The sequence below is a fragment of the Callospermophilus lateralis genome, chromosome 3, assembly GCF_048772815.1.
Source record: "Callospermophilus lateralis isolate mCalLat2 chromosome 3, mCalLat2.hap1, whole genome shotgun sequence".
Taxonomy (NCBI): Eukaryota; Metazoa; Chordata; class Mammalia; order Rodentia; family Sciuridae; genus Callospermophilus; species Callospermophilus lateralis.
This window is the reverse complement of record NC_135307.1, coordinates 160,513,405-160,536,874: the sequence shown is the minus strand read 5'-3', so window position 1 is coordinate 160,536,874 and position 23,470 is coordinate 160,513,405. Positions and strand designations below refer to the sequence as shown.

The 23,470-nt window shown below is 33.4% G+C and overlaps 1 protein-coding gene and 1 pseudogene across 1 annotated transcript in view; one reads left to right on the top strand and one right to left on the bottom strand.

Annotated features, from left to right (window-relative positions):
• LOC143393510 (VIP36-like protein pseudogene) overlaps positions 1-7,439 on the bottom strand; it is a 36,689-nt pseudogene extending 29,250 nt beyond the window's left edge.
• The window catches only part of Macrod2 (mono-ADP ribosylhydrolase 2), a 1,899,209-nt gene that overhangs the window by 446,076 nt on the left and 1,429,663 nt on the right, over positions 1-23,470 (top strand). The window contains exon 4 of the mRNA XM_076849439.2: positions 12,034-12,063. Within this exon, the coding sequence (XP_076705554.1) occupies positions 12,034-12,063 (30 nt within the window). The remainder of the gene's footprint in view (positions 1-12,033; positions 12,064-23,470) is intronic.

The following is a 23,470-nucleotide window of genomic DNA, read 5'->3' as shown; positions in this document are numbered from 1 at the left end:
GCTAGAAGAAAGGATATTGAAAATTTTTACCATCAAGAAATGATGTTTGAGGAGATAGATATAGGTTTAACCTCATTTAAACATCATATTATATATATATGTATATATTTATATCTCAAAGCATTATATTAACCTGCTGAAATATACAATTTTTATGTTTTTTACTTGTACCAGAAAAAAATAAATTTCATTTAAAAATAAAGTCTTAGTTTAGCCAGTTTTGTATTAAGTTGGTGTCAGCTTAGCTTTAATGTTCTAGCCATTACTGTTTTAATAAATTTAAACATAGCTCAATCTTAAACATTGATAATCAAGAACTATATGCCTAGTGTGTATGTATATAATGTGTATATGTATATATATATATATATATATATATATATATATATATATATATTAGTATATATATGTATATGTGTGTGTATATATATAATTGTTTACATTACTTAGAATCATAATGAGGATTTTCATTTTTTGGCTCATGTTATCAGAGAATTTAATTTAATGTTTCTCATTAATTTTTGTGATTTCAGATTCTAGGAAATCTAACTTATTGATTATTATAATGTTTGTAAATAATATGGAGGGAATGTAACTAAAATGTTTAAATTTCTATAATTTTAAGTTGTATGATGTAGGTAAATTCTATGTGTTCTGGTTATTTAAATTAGATTAAATCACTTCTACCATTGGTATTAGTGTTATTTGAATACATTACTTATCACAAACATTGGATATTCATCAGTTTTGAAATAATTGGGAGAAATGAAATAATTCCTTAAGGGATAATCTGGCATACTGAAAGGAATATTGGTTTGGTTTTCAATGAAAGTTCTTAAACACTGAATTGATTACTTTATCAGTTCATGATGTTGGGCAAGCAAGTTACTATTACTCTAGCTTCAGTTTCCTCATTTATGACAGAAAAAGTAAAATTCTCACTTTACCTCATTGTTTGGAAAATGACAGATACACACAAATCAACTCTTAAACATTTTCTGATAAATAATAGATGCTTGGAATAGTGTCATCATGATTCATTTGTGTATTGAATTTGGTTGTGATAATGGTCATATTTTCTACTTTGATAAGATTGCTAAAGTGTTAGCTAGTCCACTGGCCTGGTGACTCAGAGCATGACTCTCTATTAGAAATGAATCACATAAGAGTTCATTTTTAAATTTTCATAAGTTGGCCACATTACAAGCCAAATTTAGTGGAAGTAGTTAGATCAAAAGTGCTTGATGATCCAAGTATTATGTTAAGGTGAAAGAACCAGGATGTGGAGCCAGGTCAGCTACTCCATGAGCCAGCACACTTCAGTTGTATAATAAGGGCTTAAGGAACTGAAATAAGAGTATTACTTTTTGAAATGATGTGTTTAGATTGGGGAAAGATGGAAGCATATGTTCTATTGAATTTTCTTTAAGTTAGTGTAAATAGAAGTATCATTGCTAGAGAATATGTTTATATATTGCAGTAGTTAAAAATATATAGAAAAAAGACATAACCATGAATGAATTACATGTCTTCCATTCTAATCCTTACTATGCCATTTTTTTTTTTTGTGGATGAAATATTGTGGAACTTAGCTCCTCTTTTAGGAGGTGCTTAAGTGTATGAACTTGGGAGTTGCAAAATTACATGGCTGCCATTATGGCTCCAACCTCTGATCTTGTGTATGTTACTCAACCTTTCTGTCTCAATTTTCTCTTCCATAAAATGGGAATAATAAATAATCTTATCTTGTTGGTTCCTTGTAAGGACTAAGTACTAAATACATGAGCTTTTAATATGCCAAACATGTAATAAAAACTAAAAAAAAAGTGAGCTATTTTTATTTTGGTTAAGATTCAGAATATAAATGTAAATTTGAGCAGTTATTTCGTGATTACATTTAAACACTGCATTCCATCCTTTTTAGCCTTCCACTACACTTGTTTAAAAGCAGTGGGATGGTTGGGGTTGTGGCTCAGCGGTAGTGCACTTGCCTGGCATGTGTGAGGCACTGGGTTCGATTCTCAGCACCACATATAAATAAATGAAATAAACGTCTATCAACAACTAAAAAGAATTTTTAAAAAAGCAATGGGAGCTTAGTAAGTTGTTTAGTGCACTTGAAAGTACTCAATGCTGGTTTTAAATGATTGGAAATGGAAAAGCCAGAATTATCATGGGAATAAGTTATCTAGCCTTCAAATCTTTATTGAGCTGAAGGATTCTTATATCCTTGTGTTTTTTGACAAAATTTCCCTAGCTTTCTATTAAGTTAATATCTTCTGAACTTATTTAACCTTCAGTTCCTAAAATATACTTTAAATTCATAATGAATTTAGTTAGAAAAAAGTGAAAACTATCTTGTTCTGATTTTTTCTAGTTAAGTTTTCAGTGTGCTAAAAGTTCAAGACCTGTCATGATTTGTACCTGGTAAACATGTAAAAGTAGTTAAAAAGGCTCATTGTCAGTTGAAATGACTTTATTATTTTTACTTTAAAAACAGATCATTTTAAAATTTATATATTTAAAGTCAACCAGAAATTCAGACTTAATATCTTTTCAAGTAATATTGAAAACATTTCACTGATGTAGTTTATATTCAAATCAGAAACAGCCCAATGAACTGAAACTTCATACACATGCCCACTTTGATTCAGATTATTCATTGGCAGACAAAATTATACTAATATTTTGGGTGCTCCCAAAGTATACTTATGCCTGTTAAATTTTTATATTAACATAAACATTTTTTAAAAAATATATATTTTAGTTGTAGATGGATACAGTATCTTTATTTATTTATTTATGTGGTTCTGAGGATCAAATCCAGTGCCTCACACATGTGAGGCAAATGCTCTACCACTGAGCCCCAGCCCCAGCATCAACATACACATTTTAACATACGAATTATAGCAATTTTAAACTCTGAATATTGAAAAATGAATACACTCTGTTATTTGTAAATACTTCGAAGAGTTAATTCTATAAAAAAAAAAAGAGCAGTGTGTACACACACACACACTCACACATACAAGTATTTTTGCTACAGCATTGTTCATATATAACTAAAAACTGGAAATTACTTAAGTTGCCATCAATAATGGGAGTGCTTTCACTCAAACATTGAAACATTATAGGATATCATACATTATTAATTAGGGCCATGATATATTGATAAATGAGAAAATTATGTTATATGGAAATTGCATTTTTTGTAATAATCTCTAGAGGTCTCAATTATGTGTATATATTTATATGAAAATAAAAAAATTGAAAGGAATGGTAGATAAGAGGATTTGGGTTTGTTTATTTTACTTACTTTTACATATTGTACTAAATTCTTCCACATATTATAAAGTAATCATATATTCTATTGTAATATATTGTTATATTTTATGTTTTTGTTTAATAATAAAACATTAGTGTTCTATATTGATTATCCCTAAATGGAAGCATAAGAACAAATGCCATCCTCAAAATGATCTGAACTAAGAAAGCCTGTGAAGGCTATGATTTAGATTTGCCACCAATACTGACCAATCTGTACAAACCACATATGTTCTATCAACTTTCCAACAGGAAACAGAACTAATGATAGCATTAAGATAATTCAAGGTGGGCTTATTAACAAAGGGAATAAGTACAAGAGGTGGAGCCAAATGTGGATTAGGAAAACCTCAAGGAATTGTTCAGAAACCAGAGGCTACCAAAAGCAGAGCTGTTGTTCTCACCCTAGACTCAAAGAGCTATCAGAGAGAGAGGATATCAGAACTCAAAAAAGAGAGAAAGTCATGTTGTAAACTAAAGCACTTTGATTAGAACAGTGATCTTTTTAAAAAATATTTTTTATTTGTTCTTTTTTTGTATGTGTCAGTAGAATGTATTTTGACATATCATACATACATGGAGTATAACTTACACCATTTCTGTGGTTGTACATGATGTGGAGTTACACAGGTTGTGTATTCATATATGAACATAGGAAGGTTATGTCCGATTCATTCTACTGCCTTTCCCATTCCCAGCTCCTCTTCCTCCTCCCCATTCTGCACTGTCCAGTCCGGTGAACCACCACCCCTCCAACCCCCTGCCTATTGTGAGTCAGCAACTGAATATTAGAGAGAAAATTCATCCTTTGATTTTTTTGGAATTGGCTTCTTTCACTTAGCATGATAGTCTCCAGGTCCATCCATTTACCAGCAAATGACATAATTTCATTTTTCTTTATGGCTGAATAATATTCTTTTGTGTGTATGTACCACATTTTTTTTTATCCATTCATCTGTTGAAGGGCACCTAAGTTGGTTCGATAGCTTAACTGTTGTGAATTGAGCTGCTATAAACATTGATATAGCTGCATCACTATAGTATACTGATTTTAAGTCCTTTGTGTATATGTAGAGGAGTGGGAAAACTGAGTCATATGGTGGTTTCATTCCAAGTGTAGAACAGTGATCTTTGTTCAATGGACGTAATCTACTCAAGGTAAGCTTACAGGAAGTAAATCAGAGAAGTGAAAATTTGGAACTCATTCTCATCTCTCTATCATCTTGTGCCAGGGCTCCCCATTGACTGTACCCAACAAGGGCCAGAGACTTATGAAGGGCCTGTTTGGTGTCACCTGCGTAGGTCAGCCATGTTAAGCGGAGAATTGGGGGATCTATCTAGAATAAAATAACCAACATTCTTTTTGAACTAAATAATTTAAATATAAAAGATGGGAAAAAAAAAAACCTAGTTGTTCTGGGCACAGTGGGGCCTGTAATCTCAGCGGCTCAGGACGCTGAGGCAGGAGGATTGTAAGTTCAAAGCCAGACTCAGCAAAAGCAAGGTGTTAAGCAACTCAATGAGACGCTGGGGATGTGGCTCAGTGGTTGAATGCCCCTGAGTTCAATCCCTAGTAAACCCCCCACCCCGCAAAAAAAAAAAAAAACAAAAAAAACCCACCAAACAAACAACAACAACAACAAAACCTAGTTATAATATGAAAAATATTGTACCTATTCTCTTTACAGGCTGATAGAATTGTTTTCTAAGCCCAAAGACAGAACTTCAAACTATAATCTGAAAATGATCTTGTTCCTCGCTCTTTGTGCAGAAATCCTAGTTTCTGCAAACTTCAATGAGGCCATGGACTAGGATAACTGTGTGGTTAGAGGATTGTAATTCTCCAGGATGAACACGGCCTCAACCCCACATAGTGTAAAATTTAAGCTAAGTGTGAATGTTTCAGTGTAGGGGGTTTTCTGACAACTTCTAGCATGATTGCCAGAAGCAGTCTGGTAATCAAAGTGATGGAATGGGGAGCTGATGTTCACTGAGCCTCAGCATGTGCCAGATGCTGTGGGTTGCAGTCACATAAGTTATTGCTTTTACTTCTCTCTGCTAACATATACCATGACCATTATTTTACCAAATTTCTGACCAAGAAACAGACTCTAAGAGATTGGATAATCAATTGCACTTTAAGGAACTTTCTGAAGGTTAGTTTGAATCAAGATTTGATGAGCTCTGTCCTGGCACAGCCTCATTTGGGTACAAAATAGTGAAGGAGTCATTAACTATTATTGTAGCCCTCTCATTTGTCCCAGTATTATTCCTTTCCCTTCCCCTCTCTCCCATTACTTTGTCTTCCATTCATTCTTTTATTAGGCATTTAGCAAATACTTCAACAGCACCTACTCTGTGCCAAGAATCATATGTGGTACAGTTGATCCAACAAACGTGACCTCTGCTTTCATGGATTTTACAGCTTCATAATTATTCTCAAGGGAGCCATCTCATGCATTTCAATTATCCTCAAATACTTTTCTTTTGAGGTTTTTTGTGTTTTAATCTTCCCATCTATTCACTATGCCTAACTCTTTTTGCTTGTACATTTAAAGTATGGTGTAATCTAAAATAAACCTTTTAAACTATATCACTTGCTATTTCATTGTTGAGACAAATGAAGATTCTGTAATATTATAGGAAAGATGAAACAAGGGAACTAGGTAAACATTTTTTTTTTTTAAAGTTCGGTCTGGTTTTATTCAAATAAATTAGCCAGTGTCCCCAAGAAGTATGTGTATAAGATTTCATGTTCAGGCTTATATTTTAATCAGGCTAAAAGTGTATTATATTCCCTCAAATAAGCACCACTTCCGTTTTCCTAATTGAAAATTGGTTTTCATTCAAAAATCTTTCTTGTCAAAGACAAGTTAAAACTGATGTTTAAGTTTCTTGTATCATTTTAATCACAAAGCTAATATACATTGGGACTCATTTTTCCTCCTATTTAGACATGCTTGTTCGCTCTTGGGAAAGTCCTAGATTGGGTTATGCAAGTAATCCCATTTTTGTAACTGAGCCAGTATTATCATTATCAAAATTACAATTGATCCAAGAAGGACAATATTTGTATATAAAAGGATATGCTGATTTCTGTGATTTTGTATTAGCTGTATTGCATTGAGGAACTTTAGGAACTGCTTCTTTGTGCTTTAGTTTTCCTTCTAATAATTCACTTAGGTGATATTCAGTAGAGTGATATTTAGTGTACTCCACACACTTGTGTTCTGCAATTTGTGGATGTGATAACACACATGCTCACACATACATATTTAGAAGTTAAGAAGAAGGTATTGTTAAACATCAGATTGGTACTATTTTATAGTTGGTTCTTCTGTTGTGTCTGATCCTAGACTAATTACTTAATATCTTTCATCTTCTTTAATTTTTTCTTTTTGTAAAATGAAGTTTTTGGGCCAAATAAGTATTCCTAGAAATCACTGAGCACCCAAAATCAAGCGGGTGAAGCAAGGTTAGCAAATCATAGGCAGATTTTGCTCCTCCCTTGTATTTCAATCAGAGAATTTCTCTTTATATTTGTTAATAATCTCAACTGAGTATTCCAATTCCTGATGCATTTTCAGGAATGCATTTGTCAACAGTAGGCATCACTGTGTTCTTTTTTTTTTTTTTTTTTGGCTTCATAGTGAGTTACAGTTTATAGAAAACCACACGAAACCCATTTAATCAATGGTTCCTTTAGATTCTACAGTAAGCATGAAATGCAAAGTATTAATCATGTGTTTATGCCTGATTTCTACATGTTAAACAGTTAAATCCATTCTTAATTTTGTCTTTGTCATCTTCAAAGCAGAAAATTATACCATTAGCCCAAACCTCTGGCATTCTGTTGATTTTGTCTGGAAGGTGTAAATCTAGTAAGCATGAACAATGAGCTTTTGCCAAACTGACGGAGGTATTTGTCTATGTAGATTGTATTTCTACAGCTGTCAATTGAGATGGTTGTTCTCTACGTGAAGTGGTTCTAGGTCACCCACATACTTGGGATTTTAAACTTTGATGTTTTAGCACTTACTACTTAGAGTTTTAGAGCTTACTGTGTGATATTCTAAAGGGCGATATTTCAGCTTTCGTATCTCTTGGGATAACATGTTGTGAATGAAAATTAGTATTTTCAGTAGAGCTCCTGGGAAAGTTGTTGCCAGCAATAATTTTGACATCCCATGTGCTCTATTACAAAAAGACAGTAGAATAAATAAATGGAGCTAAGTGGTCAGAATTCTTTTAGTATGAAAGCAAGTATAATTTTATTTATTATGATGGAAAGCAAACAAAAGCTCTGCACAAACAGTTTTAATCGATGTTTAAAGACTAGTTTCTCAGAGTGTTGCTTGTTTGACAAGATAGTCTTGGGTGAAGCGGAAACAAAGTGGGAAGACAAATAATTACTGTGGAGATAACAGACATTACAGGGAAAGTAGAATAAAAAGTTATTTCAAACCTCTATCAAGCCAGTTTGACTCATAGTCTCTCAGCTCTAGATTATTTTACACTGGATTATTTCAGACACATGAGCTGAAAAAACTTAAGAATGTCAAAGAATAGTGCTGGCACATCATATGTTAGCAGTTTTCTTTTTTCTTTTTAAGATTATTGAATAGAATTTCATTTGCCTCAAAAACTGTCAATCCTAAGAAAAGACATCCGATCCAGAGACACAAATATATGGAAATGTGCTGCCATTTTAATATTCCCTAGCCCGCGCTCACCATGACTCACATTATTAATTGATCATGCTGCTCTTTTCTATTGAGTATAGATTGTGCCTCAGAATTTTTCTCAAATTAGAGTAGTTTCTGCTAATTAACGAATCAGAATTGTTTGAAACCTGTTTGCAATTACCGATTGATTCTGCATTTTCTGGTGGAAGGAGATAAATAAGACCATTAAAGATGTCATGCTCAAATCACCAAGCTATATAGCAACCAAAGTAGAATTAGCATATAGGTCACATGGCTCTCTGTTTATAATTTTGTTCTAGAAGGGCACATTATAGTTTTGTCTTGCGTTATTGATATTATGTTGCATTCCATTTAGGAATTTCTAGTAGGGTATGATTATTTGTAGTATATGATGATTTTATTTTTCATGATTTTGATCCATAATTTGATATGAGCTATTTTACTTTCTTTTTATTTTTAATTTTTAAATAATCTTATTCTAAAGAAAATACATATATAGAGAGTCATTTAAGATTATTTTAGAAAAATGGTAGTGTAACATTTTATCTGTATTTTGAGAAAAACAAAATAATATGCCATTGGTAATTGTCACAATAATTTTTTATTTATGCTAATTATGCCAAAAAAGAGCTTCCTACATTATATTTAGATTTTTTAGCCTTAACTGTAAATATTTATGCCTATGGAAATTTGACTATTTTAATTAAAACCTTTAAAACTGGTTTTAAATGAAAGAAAAAATCCATATAAGCTTTTAAATTTAAGCATTTGTTTAGTGTATTGGATAAATTCTCCATATTTACCTCTATGAGATTAGCTTCAGATTACCTTTTTCCTATTTTATATTCAGTGTTGTTTTCATTGTTTCGATAGTGAAATTTGTCTCATTGAGTTAAGTTACTTTGGGCAGAGGGAGGGAAAACAATACTCACATTCACTAACTTGCAATGGCTTGTTTTAATTTTTGCATTGAATCAATCTTTGAGACAATTACTTTAACTTGATTTTATCCTTCTGGTAATTACAGGGGCATTTTATTTCAGAGAATATGAATTCAAAATTGTTGGTTAATAAGCATGCTCAGAGAAGAGATTTTAAAATCTCATTTCAGAAGCAGTGGCATTATGCTCAGAAATTTCCGGTTTTATTTCTTCCTTTTCTCCTTTGCCTTTGTCTGTTAAACTCCAGGAATAACACAAAGCATGTTCATTATTTCTCTAGCAAGAAATTTACATAGGGACATAAACATATTTCATACATTCTTAATCACTAAGCACCTAGAATAAACTTCAAAATTTTTAAAATGCTCTTATGCATAAAAATCCAAAGTTTGTCCTTTTCATACACTTCAGTAAATAAGTATCTTTTACATAAAAAAGAATTGACTAAAACCACCAATTATCTCATATTTTTAAAATATGTCAAGAATTTATTAGATGTAGACTGAACTGATATTAAACTTATACCTTGTCTTCAGGGAACTTAAAATCTGATCTGGAAATATCTTAATTTATTAGAAATAATTGAGTAGAAATTAAATGAAAATTAGTTATAGATACACAGAAGTCATTTTCACTACCATAAAATTAAAGACATATTAATTCATTTGACCAATAATCACTTATTGTTGTGCTTTGTGGAAACAAAGTAATATTCGAAGTTACAATAAACTTTACTCTGTTTACTCTTATTGGCCTATTTTTGTCATTTTTACAAAAAAAAATTACCTGGACTGTTAGCTAATATAGTCAAATTTTTAAAAAATGTAGAGAACATAAATTGATAAAATAGATTTATATTTGATGGTTTCTTTGAACAAATTATTGTTAGTTTTCTAATTATTGAAACAGATCTAAATATGATTGGGCATCTTAGATTAAGATTTTGTTGCATCAGTGGTGATGAACATGAAATTTCTTAAGTGATTGTATACCATGTGGATGGAATGCCATGATTAAAAAAAAATAGTTCTATGGAAATGTTAAAATTTACAGATAGGCTTATCTAGACATGAACATACATTTAACATAAACTGACTTGATGGTTGGCCAGGACTGGAATTCTAGTTCCCACACCTACTCCCACTCATCCACCCACATCCATTGGACAAGTGCCTGGTTAAACAGATGGGTCTTGGGCTGTGCTCTCAACTCAGAGAAACTCCACCTTTATTAAGGAAAACATAAGATGAATATAGACTATATTGTGTTATTGTGCTCCTGGGCGTGATACTTTGAGTGAAGAGCTACTATGTATTTTTGTTTGTTACTGAAAATATGTTTTTTCTTATGAATGAATATGTGAATATTGGAGGGCAACAGATGGAGCCTCAGGGATCTGGAAAACCCATAGTTAGGGAAGTAGTTATCCATCAAATATGAAAATAAAAAATCAGCAGGTGTGTGAAATACCATGTGGTTTTATAAATGCATGTAGCTATGATTTTAGAAAATGTTTGGATTAGCCAAGAGACATGCCTTGATTATGAAATTTCCTTCATCCACGAAAGGGCCTGAGACCAATTAGAATCCTCAATATCTGCCAATGAGCTGCTTCAGCAGACTAGCACTTCAGCAGTTACAAAGCCAGATTTGCAACTGGATGTCAAATTCTGGCTAATGTTTGTGTAAATACTACATACTTTCATTGTGAAGGCAGAGGGATTTGGAGACCTGAGTAATAGGATGGCACATGATTTTATGACATCAGTAGTGATTTTTTTCTGATTAATGGCAGTGCTACTGTCTTTGTTGGAGACAAAAACACTAAGGGGAAGGAACGAGCAGCAACTAGCCAACCCTGTACTTGGAAGATCATAGGAGATAAATTCTGATGCTCTAATATTGACATATTAAAAAGATCTTCAAGGGCATTTGCCCTCCGTGCATTTTTATGATATTCTCTTTAGTGTTATAATAATCAGCAAGCCATCACATAGTTAACCTCATGGAGCTATGAACATGGGCGTTGGTTCTTCACATGATCCATTATCTATTTATTGGATCATTAACGTGGATATTTACTCCTTCTCAATTATGGCCATGTATGGTCTGTGGAAAGCACATAAAAATTTAAGTAAAAGACTTTCACTCCTCTTTCCTAAATGATTTATTTAATCTTTTGTTAACTCAGTTTTCTCCACAAAAAGGGGATGGTGATTGCAACCTACTTTCCTAATACTAATGCAGGACTTTTTTTTTTTTTTCTAATTGCATGAAATAATGCTTGTGATACACAAGAATTCTGTGGAATAAAGCATACATAGTACAATTTGCATTGAAGTACGTTTTCTGGTTATAATGTTTAGGCATAATGTTGTCTAATACTGCAGCAAAAACTTGCAATGAAACTTGCCAAAAATTTAACTCTTAAATGAAATCCAAATGGAATTTTTCTTTTGCTTATTTGGCATATATAAATATGCGGGATGAATGAATGTATAAATGGGTGAGAAATTGAACAAAATTGTTTAATATTCATTTTCTCCAAGTAAAAAAAAATTATACAAAAAGTAATGAACGTGTTACTATTTAACTTTATTTCTTACTACAGAATGCCTTGAGATTTGTTTTATGGTGTTAAATTAATGAAAAATATCGTTACACTTTCTTGTTACATTGTCCTTTGAAACCACTGAAATTGCCTAAATAACGTTGTACTATCTCTACTTGATAAAATGGAAAACTCAGAAGATTAATTTAGATACAGAGGAAGAATAAAAGTATCTCAATGTGTACTTAATTTTATTAGAAGTAAGTGCATTATAAAAATAGCCCTTTTAAGATGAAAAAGAGGCAAAATAGTGAAATATTTTAATTCTTAGTTTTACTGTCTTTATATGAAAGTACATATTTTGTGTATATGTATTTTTCTAAGACACATGACAATTACTAGTTTTTTCTTGAACTAGTCTGGCATATGATATTTTGTATATAAGTACATACATATTATAATTATATATATATATATTTAAATGTCTTTTGTTTTGTTTTGTTTTAAACAGCAAACGCCAGTCTTCTTGGAGGAGGTGGTGGTAAGTCCTGACTATCATTTAATTTAAAATACCTTTTTACTATACCAATGATAAGATGTTTAGTAAGTTCTGTGATACTTTAAAGAAAGTTAATTTTGCTGTAATTGTCAACTACAAAGATAGTACTATTACAGAAAATAGTTCATTATAGAAATAGCTTCAGTTGGCCTTAACATTATTTGAACTGACTTAAAATATGAGGGAGACAATTTTTCTTCTTGTTAAACTTTGTAATTCTACCTTTGGCATGCAGTATAAAAGCTATAGTCTATTGACATGAACACATGCATAGTAGATGACAGAGTCACTTCTAGTATGTATTCTAAAACAATGGTAAATTTGGAGACTTGTTTCTTTTTTCATCATATTGACTTTCTTTTGCTTTTCATGACTTTGTTTCTGAGAGCTTAATATATCATCTATTTACTTTGAAAAATAAAAAAGAAATTAATATTAACACTTAGCTTTATTTTCATGCTTATTTAGAGGAAAAAGAGAAAGTGATAAAAGTGAGAGGAGGAAGGGATTCTTGTACTGGGAATTTTTTGATACAAAAATTTTGTAAGTAATTGTATTTTCATTTCTAGGTTAGGAATATGAAGGTTTTCATAGCTCCAATACATAAATTCATATAATTTTATCCCCTACTATATCATATATATGTAAAATAACAAATATAAAAATATAAATATAATAATATAAAATTATATTTTAAAAATTGGGTCCTTTTCATATATAAATAGTTTTCATATATAAATAGTTTGGACCTCTCTCTCCCTCTCCTTCTCTCTCTTCCTCCCTGTTTTGCTCTTGCTTTCTCTGTTCATGTTCAGGGTTGAACCTGAATTCAGTGGTAGGTACCACTGAATTGTGAAAAACTTTCAAAAAAATTCTGGCCTTAAACAGAAAGCTTCAATGTAATTTTTATTGGGGGATTAAAATTTAATTATTTTTCCTATGTAAAATCAGTTGATTTTTTAAAAGGTATGAAGACAAATAACAGCAAGTGTTGGCGAGGATGCAGGGGAAAAGGTACATTTATTCACTGCTGGTGGGACTGCAAATTAGTGCAGCCAATATGGAAAGCAATATGGAGATTCCTTGGAAATCTGGGAATGGAACCACCATTTGATCCAGCTATTCCTCTTCTTGGACTAAACCCAAAGGACCTAAAAACAGCACACTACAGGGACACAGCCACATCAATGTTTATAGCAGCACAATTCACAATAGCTAAACTGTGGAGCCAACCTAGATGTCCTTCAGTGGATGAATGGATAAAAAAAAAAATGTGGCATTTATACACTATGGAATATTATGCAGCACTAAAAAATAATAAGATCATGGCATTTGCAGGGAAATGGATGGCATTAGAAAAGATTATGCTAAGTGAAGTTAGCCAATTCCAAAAAAACAAATGCCGAATGTCTTCTATGATATAAGGGGGTTGATTCAAAATGGGGTTGGGAGGGAGAGCAAGGGAGGAAGATTAGCTCTAGATAGGGAATAGGGGTGGGAGGGAAAAGGAGGGAGAATGGGAATAGCAAGGATAGTGGAAGGTGATGGTCATCATTATACAAAATTCATGTATGAAGATATGGATTTGGTGTCAACATACCTTATATACAAACAGTGATTTGATAAATTGTAGTATAAAGGTGTATTAAGAATTGCAATCCTTAAAAACAAATGCCAAATGTCTTCTTTGATATAAGGAGAGCAACTAAGAACAGAGCAGGGAGGAAGAGCATGAGGAAAAGATTAACATTAAACAGAGACAAGTGGTGGGAGGGAAAGGGAGAGAGAAGGGAAATTGTAAGGAAATGGGAGGAGACCCTCAATGTCACACAAAATTACGTATAAGAGGTTGTGAGGGGAAAGGGGAGGAAAAAACAAGGGAGAGAATTGAACAACAGCAGATGAGGTAGAGAGGGAAGATGGGAGGGGAGGGGAGGGGGATAGTAGGGGATAGGAAAGGTAGCAGAATACAATAGTCATTAATATGGCATTATGTAAAAATGTGGATGTGTAACCGATGTGATTCTGCAATTTGTATTTGGGGTAAAGATGGAAGTTCATAACCCAGTTGAATCAAATGTATGAAAGATGATATGTCATGAGCTTTGTAATGTTTTGAACAACCAATAAAAAAAAAGAATGGCAATGCAAAAAAATATGAATGTAATGCACTCCTCTATTGTGATGTATGTAAGAATTAATTAATTAATTAATTTAAAAAGAAAAAGTAATAATAGAAAATAGTTTAAACTGTTATTAAAGTGTCTTCATATTATCACATATCTGTGTATGTTCTATAGTAAAGTATTATGAAAAGAATATGGGATTTAAAATTAGAATTATTATGTGAAGATGATAAAAGTTAACTTAGTATCCATGAGCCTGTACTTTAAAAAATGAGAGCAATACTAACTACCTAAAATGCCTATTATGGAGACTAAGCAAACCTTTCTGGTATGTAGTAGAATAAGTAAGGGATTAGTAAATGTATTTCTTTTCTTCTACCCGGAATTATTTTACAATATATAAATCTATAGGATTTTTCATATATATCTTATTTTATTTTGGGGGCATTAGAAAGAAAAATTTTCCTTAGGAGTTAGATTCCCAGTAATTTTTTCCTTTTAAATCACAATATGTGAAGAAGACATTACTAAAATAAATTGCCCATAGTGATAATTTTCTTATAAGACATATTAATATTTTATGAAACCTGAATAATACTCTTACTAGCATAAAGAAAGTTGAAATTGTGTCTACATAAATATATTAATCAAGTTACGACAGCAGACAAATTAGCCACACATTTCATTCATTACTTTTGACTATTTCCAAAAAGTGACTTTATATATTAGTTAAAACTACATTAGCGTCTCATAATGGAAACAAAACCCAAAATATTGTAGCTTGAAGAAGACAGAAATATATTTTAAAATATTTGTAAAAGTATGGCAGACGTAGACTAGACTGGTTCTATCGTAATTCCGTGGTGTCATCAAGGACTTAAGCTCTTTTCTGTTCTTCCCTCCTAGTAAGTAGCTTCCCTACCTCAGGGTTCATGAAGGCTGCTGGCACTCTAGCCATCATAAATATAGTTCAGGTTAGGTAGAGCAGAAAAGGCAAAATATAGTAAAGTGTGCTACCAAAGGTGAGTCAGTTTCTTTAAGCATATTTCCCTGAAATTTCATATTCATCCCTGCAATGTGGTTTTTGACTCTAAGAAAGATCCTCATGAAAAAAAAAGATATTCTTCACAGAATTAGAAAAATAACTAAAACAAACAATTGTTAAATTCATTTGGAAAAATAAGAGCCCCAGAATAGCCAAAGCAATACTAAGCAAGATAAGTGAATTAGGAGGCATCACTTTACATGATCTGAAATTATACTATAGAGCTTTAGTAATAAAAACAGCATGTATTGGCATCAAAATTGACATGAAGATCAATAGAATGGAATAGAAGACACAGAGGCAAATCCGTAAACCTATAGTTGTCTAATATTTGGTAAAGATACTGAAATAAATCTTGGAGAAGAGACAGCCTTTTTAACAACTGGTGCTGGGAACACTGGATAGCTATCTGTAGAAACATGAAATAAATCCCTATCTCTCACCTGCACAAATATCAAACTGAAATGGATCAAAGACTTACTTAGGAATTTTACTAGAAACTTTACAACTGCTGGAAGAAAACATAGGGTCAACACTCCATCATATAGGTGCTAACACTGACTTCCTTAAGAAGACCCCCAAAGTGCAAGAAATGAAACCAAGAATCAATAAGTGAAATGTCTTTAAACGGAACAGCTTCTGCACAGCAAAGGAAATGATTAAGAGCGTGATGCTGAGAAACTACAGAACAGGGGAAAATCTTGGCCAGGTATCCCGCCCTCCAATAGGGGATTAATATCCAGAAATATACAATGAACTCAAAAAACTTAATACCATTACTACCACCGTCAACAACAAATAACCAATTAATAAATGGGCAAAAGAATTAAACAGAAATTTCTCAAAAGAAGAAACACAGAGGGCCAACAAATACATGAAAATATGTTCAACATCTCAGTCGACCAGGGAGATACAAATCAAAACCACACTAAGATTCATCTCAATCCAGTCAGAACGGCAGTGATCAAGAATAAAAACAACAATACATGCTAGTGAGGTTGTGGAGAGAAAGGAACACTTGTACCTTGTTGGTGGGACTGTAAGCTAGAACAACCACTCTGGAAAGCACCTTAGAGATCCTTCAAAAAACTAGGGGTGGAACTACCATATGACCCTGTTATCCCACTCCTGGGTATTTCCCCCAAAGATCTAAAATCTGCCCTATAACAACACAGCCACATCAATATTTATAGCAGCACAAGTCACAATAGCTAAATTATAGAGTCAACCCAGATGCCCGTCAATAAATGAATGGATTAAGAAATTGTGACATACACACACATACACATAAATAAAATGGATTAATAAATTGTGGTATATGTGATGGAGTTCTACTCAGCCGTTAAAAAGGATGAAATTATGGCATTTGCTAGTAAATGGATGGAAATGGAAATATCATGCTAGGTGAAATGAGCCAAACTCAGAAACTCAAAGGTTGAATGTTTTCTCTCATGTGAAAGCCAGAGTAAAAAAAAAAGGAAAGGGGGAGGGAAGGATAATATTACATAAAGAACCAATCATATACAAATTAATAGATAAGCAAAAGGAAGTCTAGTAGAGTAGAGGAGAGAGAACGGGAGGGGGGAGTATGAGAGGGAAAAGGGATAGGGTAAAGGGTGATCAGGAACTGAAATTGATTTTCATGCATGTATGAGTTTAAGAAGGTAAATACATGGTGATCTCTTTGCCACAGCATTGTTATTTATTATTAGTAGGATTATTTTAGTGATATTAGGGATATTTTGGTACTTCTTTATGATAACACAGCTTTTAAAGGGCAGTGTTTGAGAAGACAGTTTTCCTGACTCCCACTCCAGGGCTCTTTGGTTTTGCTCTGTGAATTTTAATATATCTCTGCTCTTCAGTCTTATCTTTTCCATAGATAGTCAGGGAACTCTGTTGACTCAAGGAAAAATGAATGAGAGGACGAGAAAACATGCAGTTGAGATGTGGTGGTGCTTTCCTTTGTTCTATTTTTACAAGTCTCATTTCTATTGATAATTTGAAAGTACATGTAATGGCATGGTCTTTGGCACATTTGGATTGCTGTCCAGGTTCATATACCTTTTTTGTGTGTATTTGAGGTTTAGTTTTAGAAACCATTGCATTTTAAATGCATGTTCACGATCTATAATAAGGATGTTTTACATGCACAATGTCCTGTGAAGATGGTACTTTTAGCATATATAATAAAGAAATCATTCTAGAAATCCCTAAATTATATAAAGAAGCAAATTAGGGGAAAAATAATTAAAGAGGTAATTCCTCAATTCCTTTTAGATCATTGAATAACAAGAAGTAAATTTACAAATTCTTACTTTAGATTATTTTTTTTTTAATCTTTTTTTTATGCAATAGGTAGCATAAAACCAGAATCTGTTGACTGAACCTAAGTAGAACAATTGTTCATGGGATATGCTCCCTCCTCTAATCTGTCAAAGCAGGAGGCATAATGTTACACATTTAAAGTGGCAGTTCCTGACAGCATGCAAATTAACACTGGCTTTTTGTACGCATGATTTTTTATGATTACCATTTTAACCATATATATGTAGACTTATACATATATATGTCAAAATATATTCATCTGTCATGTATATATAAAAATAACAAAAAATACATACACATATACAATTAAAACCTATATAATCTACAAAGAATCGATAAAAACCCTATCTGTATGAAACATATATTTGTATCAATACTGTATTTCTATACCTTATCCCTAAGGTGATACTGTGGCAGATTAATTTTTACAATTGTAAGAGTAAAGGAATACAGTGAGTACTGCTAAATGAAAATGAACTCTCAGCCTTAGATGGAATGTATGGAAAGCCATCTCTCTAAAATGAAAGCAGGACATATACCAATGGACCCTCATCTCTTCAGAAAGTTTTTGCTGTCCTGTGCACAAGAGGTAATCAGTAACGGAAAGGGAGGGACGACGGAAGCAGTTAAGCGATCTCAGGTCAGAAGCTACTCCTCTGGACAATTGTACTTGCAGAGAGAATTCCTAATGCTTGTTTTTACTGATATCTATTCGTACATTAATACAGCTTGTGTGAGGTAGCAAAATGCATGCTTGAAGAGGAGTGAAATCATAATCTATTTGCTGTCACACTATTGATATTGTCCGTGTTTCTCCACCCACTCAATTTCTACTTCTACAGATATGTGTATGTGTATACATTCATCATTCATTCATTCAACAAATATTGCCTAACTACTTGGGTAGGTATTGATTATCAGTTTGGCAATAAATGCTATCTTTTCACTATGGCCAGTCATGATTCCTGCTCAGCTGAATTTTCAGAGTAATTATAATTCCTACATTCTCTCAAGTGTTCCAAGGATTCTCCTGGCATGGATCTGAATTAAAATAATACCTTAGCACCAATCGAAACCCTTCTTTAGAAGGTAGAATAGTGTTTTTGAAAAGTACCCTTTTCACAAAAATCTAAGTTACTACCCAGAATTCGTAACATGAAGAGAAATATAAATTTAAATGACTTTTGAATGTGTTTAAAGAGAAAGTTTGTATAAATTACTTCTTAAATATTCACATGCACAATGGAGCACCCTCTCCCCCTCCACATGCAGAGTGGTTTTTCCTGGGCATATATCATTCCATTGCTCAAAGTCCCTACAGTGATCCTGTGTTTTACTCTTGTTAAGCCTCCACATGTGGCCAGGTCTCAGGAATGCTGGGGTAATCTAGGATAATACCCAGTAGTGAGGGACTAAGAAAACTTAACAGGGGGTGACAGTGTGGGGCTTGCCCCTTAGGAGAGTTGGTCAACCATAGCTGGTAGTGATTTAACCAACTGGCTTATGCTCAGCTGGTAGAGGGGTCCTAGCCATGGGCCTGGGGAATAGCAATGGTCTCTCAGGCCTGAAAGAGCAGCAATGGCAAGAAAAACCCAGGACCTATGGTCTTTTTGCTCAAGCAGGGAGCAGGAACTGCAGGAAGGGGTCTGCTGCTAAATTACAGAAAATAAGGTTTTAATCTTGCCTGCCTCAAGTGGGATTAATCCTGGGCACTGCAGGTAGTTTGGTCTGCTAGAGAAGATCAGGAGACACAGATGTGAGGAAGGAGAGGGAAGTGGGGATGCAGAGACCAGCCAGGACAGCTCTGACAATCAACCAACCTGCATTTGTTCTCTTCTCCTACCTCCCGTCTTCCCTCCTACCTCTTGTGTAATCGGTCTTGACATTGAGGTAGCAAAGAGTCTTAGAACTTGGTGTAATCAGAGGTGTAAGTATTAATCTACACATGAAATATGGAAAAACAAAAGAGGTTCTTCATGCTAGGGAAATTAAACAGAGGCAAGGATGTCTTGGAGTGTTCAGGGAAGCCTTCCCAGAAGAGGGGCATTCTGAAGCTGAGTAGCATATTTCAAGGAGCAGAAGGAAAGGACTCAGTCAGATGTAGTTCCTACTCTTTGAGTAGATATTTTGCTGTGCCTTAGCCAGCCGCCTCACTATTTTTCTGTCACATGCAGAAGTTGGCTAAGCAGTTTCCTTTAACAGTCTAGGAATGCCCCTTAAAGTGGGGTAAAAGTGTCAGGGCACGGCTGAAGATGGAAACTCGTGCTGGTGCAGCAAACTCCATTGGGGCCACCTGGGCAGTCTGGTGGTCATCGCCAATACAACCTCCCTGCCTTGCTTTTTCTCTGATTCCCTCACCTGCACATCAGTCTCATAGCCATCTCAGAAGCTACCTAAAATAGTTAAATTTCTAGTTTCTCTTCTCATTCCACATATTCTTAGAAGTTTGACCTAGCCCTGGGTGCTCTACTATTGCCTGCCATTTGTCAGTGAACCTTCCAGGTGCCTTTAGTGCTGGAGGAAGTTGGGGTCGTGGGGTGTCAAAAATCCAAGCCAATCTGCCTTAATTGTCATAGACATTTCAAGGACATGCCTTGTTTATTCCCTCTCTAACTTTGGTTTATATGAGCCCTCTATCCTGAAGTTAAATTATTATTATTATTATTTTTTAGTTTTCAGTGGACACAACATCTTTATTTTATTTTTATGTGGTGCTAAGGATCGAACCCAGCGCCCTGCGCGTGCCAGGCGAGCGCGCTACTGCTTGAGCCACATCCCCAGCCCCTGAAGTTAAATTTTAAGATAGTTCATCATGTTTGCTCTGTGTACCCACTCCCCCTCCCAAGTGAAATTCCCCATCTAAAAACCCTATTGAGGTGGCAGCCCTGTGTAGATAAGATGTCCTTTTTCATTGTAGCCAGAACTGATTCACACTAGAAGGGTATGTTCTCCAATTAGGGCATAAATTTCCTGAGGCCAGGGGATTTCTCATTCATCTGGAAAATGCTGGCTGCTTTTAGATGGTGAATAAAATATTTTATAACTTTGAGCTGTCACTGTCTTTCATTTAGGATTCTCAGCATGTTTGGATATTTTGGTTTTGTCTCATTTGCTTTGGAAAGTTAATCTCTTTATCTTTGAGTGATTTCTAAATGAAAAAAACCCAAAACTTTACAATATGTTTATAGAAGGTGACCTGAGGACCATGTGCATATTTGTACAGTAATTACTTATTCATTGTACTACATTTTGTGTTTGAGGGGTTTATATAGCCACAACCTCATAATTTTCTTTTAATATACTTTCTTTACATGGGAAATACAGAGAACAATATATGTTTGTAGAGCTGGGGAAACGAAATACAGAGAATTTGTATTCCATAGATGTCATGGAGATAGACAGTTGTTTTATTCATGTTATCAGATATTTAATCAGTAACAGCTTTCTTGACAGTTTGATTTTAATTTATTAATAATTTGACTTCTACATATTAGAAGGGATTTTTCATTGACACCATAGTACTTATATACATATATGTTTTATTTTAGTATAGGTTTCCATTCTTTTTCAGCCTTATAAAAAATTGTGTGTTTATTCCCTCAGCTGGGTACTCATTTATCTATTTCCATTTTGCTTTTTAATTTTAGAATTTTCATTTTAAATTAGTTTTATAATTGGAAATATTGCTTTATATTATTTTTGTATGTTTATTTCATAGTTAACATTTTTTTAAAAAATCTAAAGGTTAAGTCATTCCTTCAGAAAGTGTTTAGATTAGTAAATCATGCTCAAAGATAGGAATTAAAAATTGCAAAACTATAAAATAAAATGTAAGCCCTCTTTTCAGATATAAAAATTCCTTGTAAAAATCAGTAGTTTTATAAACTCTCCAAAAATGTTTGACTAGCTTCATGTGACTTAAATGCTTGGAAATACAGATTCATATTTAAAAACAAATGGTTTAAAATTAGGAAGTATTCTAAAAGGTACCAGATGTGTCTATATATTTTCCTAATTATTTAATAGCTATAGCATAATGTTCGTGTAGGTTATCTATTAAGTGTAAAATCTTTTCAAAACTATGAAAAAGAGAAGTTTGTTGAATTTCTGTTTTAAATATATATTTATTATTTCTGAAGAGTTTCTGAATATGACCTTGAGTGCACAGTAGTAAAAACAAGTTCTAACAAAATAGTGCAGTTAATTTTATTGTGATCTGGTATCACTAGATTATAATCCTTCATTTTATGGTAGACTATAGTTTTCTTTATTGTATCTAATGTGGCTCCATAGTAATCGACAGTGGTAAAATTTCTTTAGGATCCACTTTTATAATCTTCTCAGGTTTGGTACTGTTAAGAATCTTTTTCCATTCTTTGGAACCACCTTCATTTACCCCCAAACTGGAGAAACACAGTAGGTATTGGGAAGAATGAATCTGGCCACTATCAATTAGAACAAATCCAAGAAGATTCTGGGCGTTCAGTCACAGGTATTGTTAAACTACAGAGAGCACCACTGAGAAGGTCTCTTTGGTTTACTTGATTTCTTCTCACTATAGCTCTGTCTTTGGCCAAAAGTCATTTTTTATGGGTTATGACAGATTCATTATTTTGCATACTATTTTCCATCTCTGGAAAGATGATTATAATGATAACTAACAGCTTTATCAGCTTGGAAAAACTAATTATTCATTGTAAAGTGTTTTTCAAATACAAAATGTTAGATAAATGGTTATTACTGCAGTTACTACTATTATTATTATGGCCTAAACCTGAAAGATAAAAGGTGCTGGATAATTGCACAATATGGGATTCTATGTCCAAATAAAGGGGAATAACCAGAATTGTTGGATAACAGAAATTTAAATATCGGTGTGTAGTAGAGGAGAGTTTCTTTAATATCTAATATAATATAGAATTTCTCTAATATCTAGTATAAATAACTATATTAATTATCTGCAAATGATCCCAAATTCCTTGTTTTATATAGAAATATGCTATGAGATTATTCTTTCAAGCATTTAAATAGCTAGAGAACAAAGTAATTATGCACTATAGTATGCAGTATTCCAACTTCATGCAGCATTATCAGACCAGAAGAAGGAATTCTTAACACCGACTATAGGGCAGGACTGTGTGAGCTCTAGGTACATGAAGAGGATTAAGAAAGAGCAGCATTTCCCTGCTCAGGCACATACTTGGTACCAGGGAGGAACAAGATCAAAACTGATAGTCCACAGATTTTATGTTCAGTGGCAACCAGACCTGGAAAAGGAAGCAAGGATAGAGAAACCAAATAGAAGGTATTGAGCACAGAAGGAACAAGTGGTGCTGTCTTGGAGGGTATCAGGAAGACCAGTTCTCTCATCAAGGAAGAACTGGGCAACAGTCTGGAGCCTATTCTATTTAGTATCCAGACCCCAGGTGACCCAAGTCAAACTCCAGGTTCAAGAGTTGAGGCCTCGTTTTGTACCTCCAAAACTAGTTTTGAGAGTTGGGTTGAATGAAACTTATTCATGGAAAACATTGGTAGACTCAGCTACCAACAGCTGGGAGAAAGAGATAGGAAGTCTGAAAAATGCACAATATATCAGTAGTTTTTAGCTAAAATGTATCATCTGCTTCTATCATAGGGTTATTTCTGGCAATTTTTTTTTAAAAAAAATAACTCTCAGAAATAAATACAAGGGGCACAAAGCTCTCACTTGCCTAAATACCCAATAACTCTGCCATGTCCTAGAAGCTGAGCAAATTCAAATTACAAATGTGTTATGATGTCCAGGTTTATAGGGTCAGCTTTTCAGGACATAGAGCAAACAGATTTTTGCAGAGTTCCAGGTTTTATATCTAGTATAACTGGGAAAAATGTAATTCCTTAGTCAAATTTA